This window comes from Rhamphochromis sp. 'chilingali' (genome assembly GCF_963969265.1).
Source record: "Rhamphochromis sp. 'chilingali' genome assembly, chromosome: 10".
Classification (NCBI taxonomy): Eukaryota; Metazoa; Chordata; class Actinopteri; order Cichliformes; family Cichlidae; genus Rhamphochromis; species Rhamphochromis sp. 'chilingali'.
Window position 1 is genome coordinate 19354950 of NC_137937.1, and position 16328 is coordinate 19371277.

General features: G+C 38.6%; 1 protein-coding gene and 1 long non-coding RNA gene across 2 annotated transcripts; both read right to left on the minus strand.

Moving 5' to 3' along the window:
* Positions 1-2481: 2481 nt before the first annotated feature.
* LOC308404902 (uncharacterized protein) lies at positions 2482-7504 on the minus strand. Its single transcript, XM_080895181.1, has 6 exons — positions 7392-7504; positions 4809-4865; positions 4470-4706; positions 4078-4098; positions 3908-3994; positions 2482-3756 (listed from the first exon to the last, which is right to left on the minus strand). Exons 1-6 carry the CDS (start codon positions 7396-7398, stop codon positions 3692-3694), a joined length of 474 nt encoding a protein of 157 aa, XP_080751307.1. The 5' UTR covers positions 7399-7504; the 3' UTR covers positions 2482-3691.
* Positions 7505-15886: 8382 nt separating this feature from the next.
* Positions 15887-16328, minus strand: LOC308404330. Its single transcript, XR_013973100.1, has 3 exons — positions 16283-16328; positions 16158-16199; positions 15887-16065 (listed from the first exon to the last, which is right to left on the minus strand). It is a non-coding gene; the product is annotated as an uncharacterized lncRNA (long non-coding RNA).

A 16328-nucleotide genomic window follows, 5' to 3' on the forward strand; every position in this document is an offset into this window, starting at 1 on the left:
AGTGGTGTACTGAATGAGAAGCAGGAAGGGAAGTTATATTAGATTTTAAAAAAAAAAGGGATGTAGTCTGTATTTACAGCTATATGCAGTAAACTTTGTTATTAGAGACAAGGAGACTAGTTATTTCTGAACATGTGTAAGGCTGTTAAACAGTAATTATTTTGGCCTTTTCTGAGAAGAAAACAGTTCTTTATAGAATCAGAATCAGAAAGGGGTTTATTGCCAAATGTTGTGCAGGTTTACAACATTAGGAAATTGCTGCGGTGCTTCAGTGCAAACATACTGTCATAATTGCGATTAAATAGACATGAAAAAAAAATAAAAGTAGGAATAAGAATTAAAAGTGCTATGTAGAAAGATATGTGCATGAGATATACATGAGATATATACATAAGAATAAGAATTAAAAGTGCTGCGTAGAAAGATATATACATGAGTGCAGGTGGTGATCAGTGCAAACATGGAATGATGCAGTGACACAGCGTAGGGTCATGTGTTTGTGGCGGGGACAGTCATACGGTTATTGTTCATGTGTCCAACAGCAGAGGGGAAGAAACTGTTCTTATGGCGAGAGGTTCTGGTGCGAATGGACCGGAGCCTCCTGCCTGAGGGGAGCACGTCAAACAGACTGTGTCCAGGGTGAGAAGGGTCAGCTGAGATCCGAGCTGCACGCCGCAATGTCCTGGAGGTGTACAGGTCCTGCACCTATATATATTATAGCACCTAAAAATATCACTACAGAAATATGCATTGGTGGATTTCTTTACAGAGAAGTGGGTGGAAATTCTTTCTGAATGTTGTGTGCAAACTTGTGCTTTTCAGCAATGATTCCTCCATTATGTATCACATCAGTGGTTCCCAAACTTTTTTTTGCTAGTTTGGGCACAAACACATCCTTCAACCACACACACCCATAATTCTTTTTCAAACTCCATTGCAGTTTATTTCACACCTCAAACCTTTTGTAAACAATGAAACACATAAAAGTAAAATGCAATAAATTACAGGTTGCAATAAAATAAACCACTAAACAAACCATCTTTATGGTGAAATTATTTTACGTATAGTTGTTGTTGTTGTTGTTGTTTTTTTATTGTGTAAGAATATTCAACCCTGCTATCAATACATTTTTCAAAAAATGTTTCTCTGTGAAAAATGAGTAAAAACATAAACAACTGTGGGATACTGTTTGTCAGTGATTTGAACTGGGAAAACAAATTGTGGCAGGATCAGCCTGATATTATTTGTATCACACTGTAACTTTACTGTATAAAGAGCTAACATTGCCAAAATATCATTATGAGAAGTGTTTGTGAAGTAAAAATCAAGAATGCGGGATACTGTTTGTCTGTGATTTGGACACTGTATTCAATTTGAGCTTGTCCAAGTGGTTTGTTTGTACTGTCAGTATGTGATTGAGATATTTTACTTTAGTATAGTATAATATCATGTTTTTATCACTGTGTAAAATCAAATATTGTATTATATTTATTGAGTACAGTGGTAATTACTTTGGAATTGATCATTTCCAAAGTAAAAAATACGTCCTTGATGTAACATTTCCAAGAAATGTCAGCATGTCAAATGAGTCAGCAGGCAATCAGGCTGGCTGGCTGACATTTGCATGCCTTCCGTACCCCAAGAAACATATTACAGGCCTTCTGATATCAAGCTTTCAAATTGTGAAAACATGTTCCCTATCTCCCCCTAGATGAGTGGGCCAATCTTTATGAAACTTTGCATAAACACTGTCTTGCAAACCAAGTGACAACATTTATATGGCTTATACAATATTTTATACAAATCCTACAATGTATACATACTCCATACTTCAGTGATGTGCACCTGTGACACAAGACTGAGAGCCTGCATTTCTATTTGTTGCAGGCTAAGACTCTTCTGAGCGTTCACATTTGCTTTCATCTGAAAGGCAAATTCATGGCAACCACTGCTAGTGTGTTACTGGTCTTACTCTTTATTACATATTTGAAAAAGCAGTGTCTACAAAAAAACAAAAAATGCAGATGGGAAACTACATACCTGTTTTGAGAACTCCATTATGAGTGGTGAGAATGAAGATTCGTACACGGGACTTGCAGCTGTAGTATTAGTAACAGTAACCGGCATGACTCATTCTGAACTGTTTGTTTGTCTCAGAGGAAAAAACTGCACACGTTTACTACTGGAAACAGCAGTTTCACAAGAGTTGTTTTCAATGTCAATTTTATTGACTCATGATAAGAATTTAAATCTAAAGCCCCCTAACTTTTGTTTGTAATAAATAAAACAGGAATACTAGTAAACACGAACCAAGAAGAAAACAGACTAATAAACAATAATACACAATCAAAACACTGGGTCACAGACCCAGGACCGTCACAGTTTCAGTGAGCATGGTGTGACTGTGCACCTAAGAGATTCACATCTCTGGAATTTTTGTATCTTTAGATGCACTCAAGCTGGTTCTGGGTTGAAAAATGACAGTACTACATCTAAGCCTGACCACAGAAATGAACTGGTCAGCAGAGGGCGTGCTCGTGCCACTTTCCGTGCTCGCTTGAGTCCCGTGGCGCACTGAATGGCATGGCTGTAAAGAGGCAGGGCTGGCTGGGAGGCAGAGACACACCACACAGGTCTCCTCCCAGGCCTGGACTGGTAATCTGGCACATTGGACATTAGCTGTGGAGAAATGCAGGAGAGCGAGCAGTGCCAACAACAGAGCGAAGAACACTGAACCAGTTTCATGAAACTTAGCAAGCAGTTTGCTAACTGTAGCATGGGAGATGGGTGGTCTCGTAGGGTGTCTTGCATTGAAATTTGCTGCCCGGTTACTGCGTTCACCAGATATCAACACAATTTCGATCCGCTCCTCAAGTGTTAACCTCTTCAACATGTCAATGGCTGTGAACAAAGAGAAACTTGTACATAACTCATGAAAGAATAAAGTTACGTTGAAACCAAGCACACCATTGTTTTTGTTGTGACATGACCAATAAGTTTGATGTGTCACATGGCCCTCTTCCTATTGAAAAAAACAAAAGTTGTATCCAAGATGGCCGACTTCTAATTGGCCACCATGGTCATCACCCATCTTGAGGAGTTTGCCCCCTCACATATACTAATGTGCCACAAACAGGACTTTAATATCACCAACCATTCCCATGTTATTACGGTGTATCCATATAAATGGCCCACTCTGTACTTCACTGTTGGAAAGCCTGTGTATTTCCACATAAATGTACCACATTTCTGAGGAAAATACATTTTTGGGTTTCCCACATGAAAAACTCCAGCTTATTCTGCTATTAAGCATTCCTTCTTCTTGATGTTGCCATCACTTGGAAAAGCCCTATTTAAGTACTAGCCTATAGTGCAAGCACCAGAATGATGCTATCTGCTTATGAAAACTCTTCTGGTTCTTCAACACCTCGTGCAGACCTAATTAATCAAGACGACGTCCGAGCCGGCATGGCTACAGTTGTCCCTCACAGTAGGCTTGGGTAGCAGGAAGGACCCCTAGTGGAGGCATGCCCTGGCCTCGAACCAGGAGTATGATGTTAGATCCAAGGCATTAGACTAAAGAGCTGTCATTCTGCAACCCAGGACTGGTTTGAGTCCGTCTAAAGATACAAAACATTATTTTAAATTTGGATACTTTTATCAAATACTTCAAGTTATTTTTTAATTTTAGTTACCTTTGTTGTTGCTGATTTTTGACTTTTCTGCAAAAGAAAACCACTAACAGCAGTACCACACCTATAGAACATGTTTCAAAAACAAAAAAGTAAAATAGGTTATAGTTTAGATTAAATTTGCATAGTGAAAACAAGCTGTGTTAGTAGCAGAAGCTATACTCAAAAAACATGTAGGCAGTAAGTATGGTAACTAACTGTGTATCCACACTTACAGACTACTGTGATTACAATGCCTGGAAGTTTGGAATTGGGCTGCGAAGATGTTTCCACAGTGCTTGGGGTGACTGCCGGTGTGGTAGCTGGATGGAAAGGGATAAACTTAATTTAGTAGTTAACAAAATCAGAAACTGGTGAAATGTGTACCTAAAAAAACAAATCTTACCTCTATTTAAAAAAGAGCAGTCTAATTGAGAAACAAGAGAAAGATGGTTAATAGCAAGAACAGCATCAGTTACTGGATATCAAAAAGGTACCAGGTATTTTGGATCTGACTAAGCATCAGAGGTGCAGAGAGCTCAGAGATCCCACGTAGATAAGACAGAGTGGTTTCCAAATGATATATGGGAACTTTTTCAGGTCATTTTTATGAGTCATGACTGACATATACATATACATATACGTATACGGGAAATTACTAACACATGCATGGGCCATTTTAAAAAAGTATCAAACAGCCCCGTCAGCTGCAGCAGCATCTCACAAACTAAAATGGAATTGGCAAGAGAAGAAAGAGCAAGATGGGAGAAAAGAATGAATATGTTTGCATGAAAATACCTGTACAAGTTTTGGTCTCTATATATCCTGTGACACCTTCAAATTCACAGGACTTTAAGGAGGTGGAGACGAACAAGCGGCCTCTGTGTTGGCAGATGGTATTGGGTGGAAGCGGACCGTGGGAACAATTTGAAATCTCTTTGTTACCCAGGAGCTCCACATCTTCACAGAAAACACGCTTTACATCATTGACACAGCCTTCAGTCTCGCAGTAAAATCCTCGCACGCCATTTCCACCTATAACACCACACAGTTTATCCATAAAACATCACAAATGAGCTTTTAGTAATGTAAACATTTATTATGATAAAATTGTAAACAATGGGAGAGATTTCTGACCTGATGTGAGGGAAGAGCACGGAGGAAAGAGTCCAGCGATGACGAACAACAAAACCCCTGTCAAGATAAAGAATACGATCTAAGCTGAATGCTCTTTGATGAGGGGTGCTGACCAGGGCCGGCCCTACGATTTTGGTGGCCTTAAACAAGATTTTATATGTAGTCCTAAAACACTTCCATGACAACTACCAAATCACACACACCGCTCATAACTACATGAAGAGAACACATACACACAAACTACAAATAGGCTAATTAATTAAATGTCTTATTTTAAAGTGTCTGTTAACAATATTTTAAATATGAGCACTAAAGAAAAAAAGAAAAATATTTGAAATGTTATTAGTAAAGTCAACATTTTTACAAGATAAAAGCAACACTCCTGCACATTACAAAGTCTAACCTGGAATAGTTTGGGGCGACCCCCCCTCCAAAAAGCTTGCTATCATATATGATGTTGCAGTTCTACTTAAGATGGTAAGCAATTAACAAGTATATTGTTCTACTGAAAAACACATTGCCTAAAATGAATATATATTCATTAAGTTCTAGCCACTGTTTGCCAGGTGAAAATCACTGTGGTTGCATTTGGTCAATAATAAAAGCCAACTTTAAAGCCCCTTTTCCATTATTACATACTCAGATTGCCTTGATGCAACTTGAGGCAGTACGACCTGCCTTGACTCGTTTTCCATTACAATCAAGTACCACCTAATATGCGAGGTAGTCGTTATAGCAATGAGGCTGAGTGTCCTGTCATACAATTAGTATGCAACAAAGGTGGACATTGAGGCGACAATATACCTGCTGCTCAGTGTGTGGTTTTTTGTCAGACTCGGGAACCACGGCGTTGCTTTCTGTAGTCATTTCCCTCATTGCCAATTTACAAATATGGTTTATATTACGCTCTCATGACTCATCGAGTGACACAACTGACCAGTCAATCGGTGGCATGCAGTAGTCTCGGACTGCTCGAAACCCCAGCGGAGTAGGTACTAAAAAAGTACTTGGCACCAGGTACTACGACCTGATTGAAAACCCTGAAAACCATGGCAATCTAACCCGAGTAGGTACTAATGCCAAAGGGGCTTAAGATGCAAAACAATACAACAGAAAAACAAAACACCCCAAAGGGCGGGGCGGCGGGGGATTCTCTGGCTGGCTGGAGCAGCATCTAATAACCAACTCGCAAAATAAAACAAAAATAAAAACAACCAACAAACACGAAAACACCAGACATTATGATACAGACTTATAATTTGCACCGATGTTTTTTCGAAATTCTATACGCGAAAAGTGAGCGCGAGAGCCCTCGGTGCGCCTGCTCGCTGCTGAAGTCAAAGTAAACTTTATTGTCATCTCCGCTACATACAGTCCAGCATATAGAGAGACGAGATGACGAGGCTCCAGTTACAGCAGTGCAAGTAAACAATAAATATAAGAAGAGTAAGAAAATAAATATACACTTTAGGACCAGGGGTAAAGGGATCAATAACAATTTAAAATTTATAATTTACAGTTTGATGATTTAAAGTCTCACACACAATCTGTCGAAAGGGGAGGGGGGCCAGCTGCTTCCAAATAGAGCAATTTCATTCATAATGTTGTAAATCCAAGCCCATTATGTATTCATGATTTGAATCCTGGGTTGTGCGAAATCCCAGGACCGTAGACAAAGCGAATCTGTGAACTAAGGTGTAGGTCTGTTAGGTTATGTTGTGGTGATCCTCGGGTTGGGGGATTTGTGTTCATACTGGAGTCCAAAATTAAAACCGATGGAAGATGGACAAGAAAAGTTCAAAGCCATCAGGTGCTCAGTTTACAAAAAAGAGAAAAGAAGAGGAGGAGAAACGAGCAAAAGATACAGGTAAGCAGATGTGTCATTGGATAATGGCAGGTCATCCTGAAACAATCAGAATCAGAACCAGAATCCTTTATTAATCCCTAAGGAAAGTATGTGGGTTACAGTTGCTCCAAGAAGAAATGGTAAAAATAGTAACAGTAACAGACTAAACTCCAATACAATTCATTATGTTACAGATTTTAATATTAATTAGTCATTGTCAGTTGTTGATTTGTCCTGTTCTCATTGTATGACGAATTATGATGGCTGTTTGGTAGCCGTTTGCATACTATGCATACTCTCTCTCTTTTCATATGTGTGTGTGTGTTTCTCTGGTGAAATTCAGTATAGTTCCAACAGAGGTTTTATCCTTAATATGTTTTGTGTGTGTGTGTGTGTGTGTGTGTGTGTGTGTGTGTGTGTGTGTGTGTGTGTGTGTGTGTGTGTGTGTGTGTGTGTGGCGGGGGGGCGCCAGAGGGAGTGTTCGCCCAAACAGGCTAGGCTATTTACTTAAGTATGTTCAAGCACATATTTAACAGTTATTTAGCATTGTGTGAATCATCTAACGATCCCAATTAACGTGTTAGATAAAAGTGTTAGAAAGTTAGAAAGTCTAGTGACTTCACACCACATTCGTTTAAAATAATGTTAAAGTTAATGAGGCACAATAAGGCACACGGTTGGAGTTAAAGCTTTTCTCATGATGAAGTTTAAATATGAAGTTTAAATGTGAGACTTACCAATCATTTTCTGCGTAAATGCAGTCTGTCTGTCGCTACCCCCTGCTGGTATATTATTCTTTAAATGGTTTTTTATAAGCTCCACAGTAGCGTGGTCCGAATGGCGCGCTGTTCGCTTCCTATCAGGGGTGATCCAATACAACTAAGAGTAGCATTACATTACATTAATTTGCATGCATGCGCATGCGCGTTGTAGAATAATTCCACGTGCGTAGGAGTCGTCAGTTCATTGTACAGTAGACAAACGGCAAGTAAATGATCATTACTTTTTCTTTTTACTGATATATGATTTTGTGCTGGTCTCACAGGTTATTGTTGTCTAACAAATATAGCTGTCACCTTGTGCTGCACATATGCCGATCTGACAATGTATGTTGATTTGACAGAACAAACTCAAGTGACACCAAAACTGCGGCACGTGTCACATGATGTCATGTCACCCGCCACAGAAAAAAAACAAAAAAAACACCGGGAGTTAGATGGGTCAAGTGAGCAAACTCGTGTTACATATGGAGTGTGTCCAAAGCACCTGAATCACGAGAGGACGGACTTATATACCTGATTTTTCATTTGAGTTCACACTGACTTAAATTCCTCTGTGTGTGTTCACTTTGAAAATGCTGAACTTTAGTTCAGTGTCCCTTTTATCGGTATTATTTGTGAATGAAGTTTCAAGAAGCGCTTATTATGCTTAACTGTTGTCTGTTTTGCGCTGATAAATAAGACTAAACTGCCAAAACTGAAAGCATTTTGTGCGTATGTATGCTTTTTTTAAATGTTAAGTACTTATTATTGCCACTTTATCTGCAAGAAAAATCTTTCTTCTTGTTTGATGCTTTTAGGGTTACTTGTGTCACTTCAATAAAAGTTAGTTTTTGTTTAAGACATCTCCATTTCGGCCTGCAACCTGCCCCCTTCTGACAAGTGTAAACTTACCTTTATTTGGTGTGACCAGTTATAACTTATAAAGACAAATGCATTGAGGCATAACAGTGTAAGTTAAATAAGTGGTATAATAAAAATATTAATAATGATAATACTTTTATTTCTATAGCATTTTAAAAAACCCACACAGTTACAAAGTGCTTTACAGTTTTAATAAAACTGCACACTAAAAAAAAGTATACAGGTTCCAGCATAGACACACACTCAAGCACATACGCTTACATTTAGTCCAAAAAGCACACTTCTATACACACATTAGATGCAAAGTAGGGCAAAAATATTGTAAGAAAGCAAACCACAGAGTCACTCTGGGGTTTTTACAACAGTTTGCAAGGCTGTTTCAAAGTTTAGGCACTTTTGACTGTGGCTCAGGAGGTAGAACAAGTCATTTACCAAATACAAGGTCAGTTGTTCACTCCTTAACTTCTCCAGTATACATATCAAAGTACTCTTGGGCTACTGAGTGTGTGGGTGTAATTGGGTGAATGAGTGCTGTAAGTGCTCAGTGAGTATAAAAGTGCTGTATACGTACAACTTCAGCAGTATGGTTTCCTCTGGTTTTAAAATGACAGCATGGAATAGCTATGAGCCCCTGATCAGATGAATGAAGAGGCTACTAACCCTGCTATATAATCCAGGATCCTGACCATAAATGATGACATGATTAACCTTTTTAATAGGAGAGAGAGCAAAAGGGTGACAGGATACAGATTAGTACTGCAACTTTTACTGCAGTAAAACAGGTTTCTTTTATCCCCACTGCATTCTGTCTCCTTAATGGCAAATAACCGCCCTGTGACTTTCTATTACTATTATTGTCATCATTATTTTATATAATTGTTTTACTTTTATGTTGCCGGCTGCTAAACTAATGTCCCCTTGTGGGACAATAAAGAATTTAAATATCAGGAAGCACTGTGTGGCAGGCAGGAGTTGACCCAAAATGCAGGCACTCAGACTCGAGGGATGAACTCAAAATACTCAGCTTTATTTGCTGCCAGGGGAAAAGCATACAGAGCAAACTCAACTAAACTGGGAAACAATATAAACTCACAGGGAAACACGGGGAGATCCACACAGCATGAGGGACAACGCAACACTGAGACAGAGAAACACAGGTTTTGAATACACTGCGAAGTAACGAGGGGAATGAGACACAGAAGGAGGGCACAGCTGGGAGAATGGTTTTGTACTGCAATGGCAGAGAAATTGAAAAAAAAATTGACATCAAAGAGAATGAGATTAAACGGCTGACTTTGTGCATGCACATTTTTATCCACTGAGGTGTCAAAAGGGTAGAAAGTGCACCAACAAAGTATGGCTGACATGTAAGAGTAAAAAAAAAAGGAAAAATTTGACTAAAAAGAAGATCAAAAAAATCAATATATGTGCATGTGTTATGTTAGTAGGTGAAAAACTATCATTAAGATGTGATACATGCACATGATCTGCAATTTCCAACTATTAACAATGACTACTAATGACGTGAGTTTGTGTAAGGAAACAGCCCTTCATGTGACTGGTTATGAAAATGAAAAAAAAAACAAACTAAATTAAGTGGAAATAAAAACACTGAGAAATAAGTGAAAGATCTGTACTTACTTCTAGTGAAAAGGTACAAATTACTGAGGTCAAGTTTAGAAATCAGAGAAACAGTAAAAACAGAACAACATAATTATTAGACTTCAATAAGATACTGAGCTATAGCAAATATACCATCAATGTTTAGATTGAAAAATGTACTTTGTAAATGCTTATTTGTAGTAAGTATCAACATTTGTTGCTCACAACTCACAGTACATTTCAAGGGTAATAAATGTTAATCTAAGCTCTAACTAAGGACAAAACATATTGTAAAGACATTCTGGGAAGATTATTGGGAAGATTTCTATATGGAGACAAAAGAGTAAAAGTTCCCCCATTCCTTCCAATGGTCATTGTTTTGTACTTCATTCTAAAACTCATAATCATGGAAAAGTTTCCCCTGTCATATTTTTTTCCTCAAATATTATTGAATTGAGTCATAATAACATTTTAAAGGTAAATTCCAGTATGAGACATCTGTTCGTCTGCTTATTAACTACATTCAGATGATAGGGTCAGAATTAAGCAGAAAAGGCATGAAAGCATGGATCCATCCATCTGTGATGGTGTGGGGGATATTTTATTAACACACTTTTAGCCTATTACTACCAACAGGGCATCGTTTAAATGCCACAGCCTACCTGAGTATTGTTGCTGACCCTGTCCATCCCTTTATGACCACAAAGCTTTACCAAGTCTCAACCCAATTGAGCACCACTGGGATCTGGTACAACTGGAGCTTCATGTCATAAATGTCTAAATAACAAATCCTTGTGATGCCGTCATGTCTGAGGAATGCATCCAGCACCTTGTTGAATTTATGCCATGAGGAATTAAGGCAGTTGTGAGGAGCAACAAACAGAGTGCACCTAATATAGTGTCCAGTAAGTTTTTCAGTCTTATGAGACAAACTCACCTAGTTTATCTCCATTATCTCAGTTTTCTTATTAAACTACAGTAACGTTGAGTCATGATCTTCCAGCACTGGATAAGAAAAACCAGAATCAGCATGAGACAGTTAAGATCCAGATTATATACATATAAAGTTTTATTTTATGTTATTTTTTTACTTTTGGAAACGTGTAGTTGGACACCACCACTGAAATCTTTATGAATACGCAATCAGAATGTTTTCTCCCTGAAGGTCTACTCTTGTTTCTATGACTAATATCAGAATCAGAATTGTGTTTATTGGCCAAGTATATGCGCAGACACATACAAGGAATGTGGTTCCAGTAGATGGTGGCTGTCAAGCACAGAAGACTAAGACTAAGACACTAAGACTAAGACACTAAGACTAAGACACTAAGACTAAGACACACACACACACACACACACACGTCTAAATATACGTTACACACAGTGTTGGGAAGGTTACTTTTAAAATGTATTCCACTACAGATTACAGAATACATGCCCCAAAATGTATTTTGTAACGTATTCCATTACGTTACTCAATGAGAGTAACGTATTCTGAATACTTTGGATTACTTAATATATTATCATGCTTTTTACAACTACATGAATGTACTATTGCTGTGTGATTTATTACTATTACTGAAGGTCCGCGGCTCCGAACCGTAGTAAAGGGACCTCTGACTAATACTCGGTTCGAGTTGGGCTCGTAGCTGAAAACTAGCTTTACTTTGTTGTCTGGGTCAACTTTTCTAGCAAGAGACAGAGAGAGGAGTTGAAAGGCTGCTCCAACGGAACTTATTGTTTTCGGAGGAAAACACGAACACAGCGTACAGTCGAGTCTTAATAGCTTACTTACAACTGGGCTCCTCAGGCTCTCTTCTTGGCTGCAGTGGTTATTATTATATTTACATGCTTCCAGCTCCCATTTCTGCTCGATGACAGCTTGTACTTTTCCACTCTCCTTTTTCTTCCTCCTCACACTCACAGACACATAACGTGTCGCAGTCCATTCTCCTTGCAGCATGGACTACATTGCCCACGAGGCTACATTCTTTAGAGCTATGCCTGTAGCATTCTGCCTATTAGCTTAGCACAACAACAACAACAACAACAACAACAACAAAAAGGCCTCTCTCACCCAGGAAACATGCAGAGAGAGAGCGTCACCCTGTAACCATAGCAACCACAACGCCGCCCCGCCTGGAACAACGGCACATAACTGTCAAACAAAACCCAAACAGTCCCGACCCGCAACAATATGAAACAGGAAAGTACCACCGTGTAATCCATTTATTTCAACAAAGTAACTGTATTCTAAATACCACCGTTTTAAACGGTAACTGTAACGGAATATAGTTACTCATATTTTGTATTTTAAATACGTAACGGTGGCACATGTATTCCGTTACTCCCCAACACTGGTTACACATGCGTACACATACATACACAAAGCTGTGTAAACCGACTATAAATAACTAATCTAAACTTATATACATAAAATGCAGAAATGAATGAGGTGGAATGAATACTACAGAATGTTGAAGTCTGGCAGTGGGAGCAGTGTGACAGGTCAACTATTTAGAAGGGAGAGAAGGCGAGGGGAAAGAAACTGTTCCTATGTCGGGTGGTGCTGGTCTGCAGGCTTCTGTACCGTCTGCCAGAGGGCAGCAGATCAAAAAGTCTGTGTCCAGGGTGTGAGGGGTCCGAAGTGTAGAACTGGATTAGCAGCTCCTGTGGGAGACTGTACTTCCCCAGTTGTCTCAGGAAGTACATCCTCTGCTGGGTCTTTTTGAGGATGGAGTTGATGTTGGTCTCCCACTTCAGGTCCTGGGAGATGGTGGTACCCAGGAACGTGAAGATCTTCACAGTCGACACAGGGCTGTCTGATATGGTAAGGGGGGGTAGAGTTGAGGGATGTCACCTGAAGTCCACTATCATCTCTACAGTTTTAAGAGTGTTCAGCTCCAGATTGTGCTGATTGCACCAGAGTACCAGCCAATATGAAGGTTGTTACACATGGAGGGAAAAACTGAAGCAGAAATAACAATATGACATCTGCTATTTCTAACAAAAATGTAAACAAGATATTTTTCAGTTACAGTATATCCATTGTTCACTTCAAAACGACAGAGTATTTGCAGAGATGGAAACAAATGTGTAGATGAGGACAGGACAGCCTCTATGCATATCTTGCCCTGGCCTGGGTCTGGTTTTAGCAGAATGGGATAGGTTTTTATCCAGAAAAAGTCCACACATGTGTTCACTGTCTTTGAGAGCTTTTAAGGTGTTCATTCCAAACACGCACTGTATACAGCCACATGGGGGTGCTGTTTTACTTAGCATCCCCATGTGGCTGTATACAGTGCGTTTTACTTAGCATCTGAGCATACCAAGTAATACTGTGCTCCCAAGTGCATTAATAGCCGCACTTATGAGTCATGGTCCAACATCTCCTTTTCTACTGAAAAAACAACTGTAAGTTATCTAAGAAACACTATAGAATATATCTAACCACTTGGCAACAACTAATGGGTTATTGTTTATTGTTAATGCCTCCATTCATACAAAAAGCTGAATGACCTAAACATTTCCCCTTCATGTCAAATAGCACAATCAAGCCAGAAGTTAAGATACACTCATGATGTGCATGAATGTCACAGGAATTCTGGGCTTTTAATGATTTGTTTGAACTGTTCTTTTTCCAGGCTGGAATGATTGACACAAAAATGTATGCTGTGTATTGCACAGCATACATTTTTGATGACTTAAAAAACACTAAGTGGATGACATTTTCTCTAATCCACACAGGCTCAAATATACACCCCCCTCAAATATACAAGTATTATTGATGTCTAATAATATTTGTTTAAATGTCCGTTAGCAAATTGAAACCTTGAAGAGATGCAATAATTCTGGCTACCAAAAGGATAATTCTGGATAACTGACCGCAATTGTTGACAGAGAATAGTAGTCAATTATCAGATATCTTAAAAACTATTCTTGACATTTCCTTTAAATTGGTTGCTTTCATGGCAAAAAGCTAGAATACTTCTCAAATTTTCTTTGTTTTATCCACAACCAGTTTTTAATGTGTGCTTGGGATCATTGTTCTGTTGGAACACCCAGTTGTGTCCAAGTTTTAAGCGAATTTGATGAATTTGGAGGTGATCCTAATGTTTCATTATTCCATCCATTTTGTATCATGCACCAGTACCACTGGCAGAAAAACCGCCCCAAAGCACGATGCTGCCACCAGCATGCTTGATAGCCAGTACAATGTTCTTAGGTTTGAAAACCTAACTGTTTCTCCTCCAAACATACCTCTCATCATTCAGGCCAAATATCTAAGTCTTTGTCTCATGTAACCATAACATATGGCCTGCATTTGTATAGCGCTTTTCTAGTCCATAGGACCCCAAAGCGCTTTACGCTTTCCATCTATACAGTTTGTAAGTGTATGTAATGTTCACTAACCTTTCACAGCTGACTGCAGCCCTCTTTTAGGGGAACAGTCACACCAGGTTTGCTGAAACAAGGTTATATTATTGAGAAAGATATCCCATTAGCTAAACACATAAAAATGACTAGTTTTATATTTCAGTAACTTTTTTTGTTGCTGATTCGGCTCACTCTTTAGTTTCATAAACATGAAACTACTGAAAAAACATGTCAGTAGTCCCAGTAGTATTAATATTATTAGTAGTACTTGTGAACCTGCGGAAGAACAATCATGAATTTGTTCCTAGATAAAAGCTGTATTTGCAATTAAAGATTTACTAGCATGAGAAATGTGATGCATGCAGCCAAAACAACTAATGGTCAGAACTTACAAACTACTACTACGATGATGATGAGATGAGTTTGCGTAAGGCCCTCCGCAAGACTTCCAAAACCCGTTGGGGTTGATGAGGATTTGGTTGCTAAATGGAAAGGAAGAATTTCCATTTAGTGAAAAGTCAGAATAATGAGAAGCAGATGAAAGGTCTGTACTTACTTCCAGTGAAAGAGCACAGGTTGCTGAGGTCTATTTGAGAAATCAGAGAGATCAGAAAAGTCACTGTTTTGGTCAAGAAAATGTACATTGTTTCAGATTCTTATTTGCAGTAAGTATCAACATTAGTCAGCTCACGGTTTATATGGCAAAATAAATATAACTCTAAAAAAGGGATTTTATACAGTGCAATCAAAATGTCTTTGCCCACTTTCTAATTTCTTAGTTTTCCATATTTTTCATACTGAAATGTTTCAGATAATAAAAAGAAAAAAGAAAATGCAGTTCTGAAATGATTTCATTTATCGTGGGGAAAAAAAGCTATAAGAACTTATCTGGCTCTGTGTGTAGAAGTACTTTCACTCTAAGCCTAATAATCAGTTGTGCAACCCTTGCCTGCAACAACAACTGCAACAACTTGCCAGCAACAACAACTGCAATCACGAGTTGAGATTTCTTTCACAACCAAAGTTTCAACATTTTAATTGTAGAAAATAAGTTCTCGGACATCTTCAGTAAATGAATATCTTCTAACAGAAAGTAGTTATCAACTGTGGCATCAGTTTCACTGTTGTTGTTTACGTCTGTGCATTCCATAAATAAACGTCGACTTAGTAAGAGTAGAAAAGATGCAGAAGATATAGAAACAGAATAAACTGGAAATCTTTGACCATTATCAGCAAGGGTGGCACACCTCAATTCACTGTTTTCCTCATTCAGCTAGCATGATCAGAATCATGTGTTATTTTATGAGATTGTTTAAATACAAATGGAAGTAAACAAAAACCTGAATAAGAGCTTAAAATTCTTCAACATCCGCCATCTTTCTGAGCACACAAGTGGGCTATTGTGGATTTTTCCAAAGCTGGTCAAATTTCTGACACTAGTGAAAGAAATCTGTTATTTTCAGTGCAATGAAAAAGAAAAGAAAAGAAAAATAAATTAAAGAGAGGCATGAATGATTGCAAGAAAAGCAACAACTTTAAAAAATGTAAATACCTGAACAATTTTTTGTGGTGATGTATCCACTATTCCCTTCAAATTCACAATGAGCATTCCCAGACATGGAAACAAATGCTCGACCATCATGCTGACAGACAGCTCTGTGTAGAGGAGGACCAGAGCACTCTGTCATGGATCCGTCATTGAGCAGGGCTTCATCGTTGCAATACACCCTAATTACACTGAGAGCACATTTTTCAGGCTCGCAATAAAACACCTGCACGCCGTTTCCACCTGTAACACCACACAGATTATTCATAAAACATCTCACATGAGCTACTTTTAAAAAAAATCTTGAGATTAGTATAGCTGAATGAATGAATCACCTGCTGCGAGAGCAAACAGTCCAAAAGTAAACAGTAGCAGGTCTATGAAGAGAAAAATAGAAACTAAATTCGAGCCTTTCTGAGTATGAACACTTTTAACTTTAAGTAACGAATCAGAGACTTACTATTCATGTTCAACACCAACGCTTCAGGATCTGAGCTGGAATCCTC

What these genes read in the sequence shown, in the direction of transcription:
- LOC308404902 (XM_080895181.1), bottom strand. An exon ending in GTGCTCTTCCCTCACATCAG is followed by an intron (nt 4,707 to 4,808) that starts GTCAGAAATCTC and finishes GTGGTGTTATAG; the next exon opens with GTGGAAATGGCGTGCGAGGA. An exon ending in CATTGTAATCACAGTAGTCT is followed by an intron (nt 3,757 to 3,907) that starts GTAAGTGTGGAT and finishes CATGTTCTATAG; the next exon opens with GTGTGGTACTGCTGTTAGTG.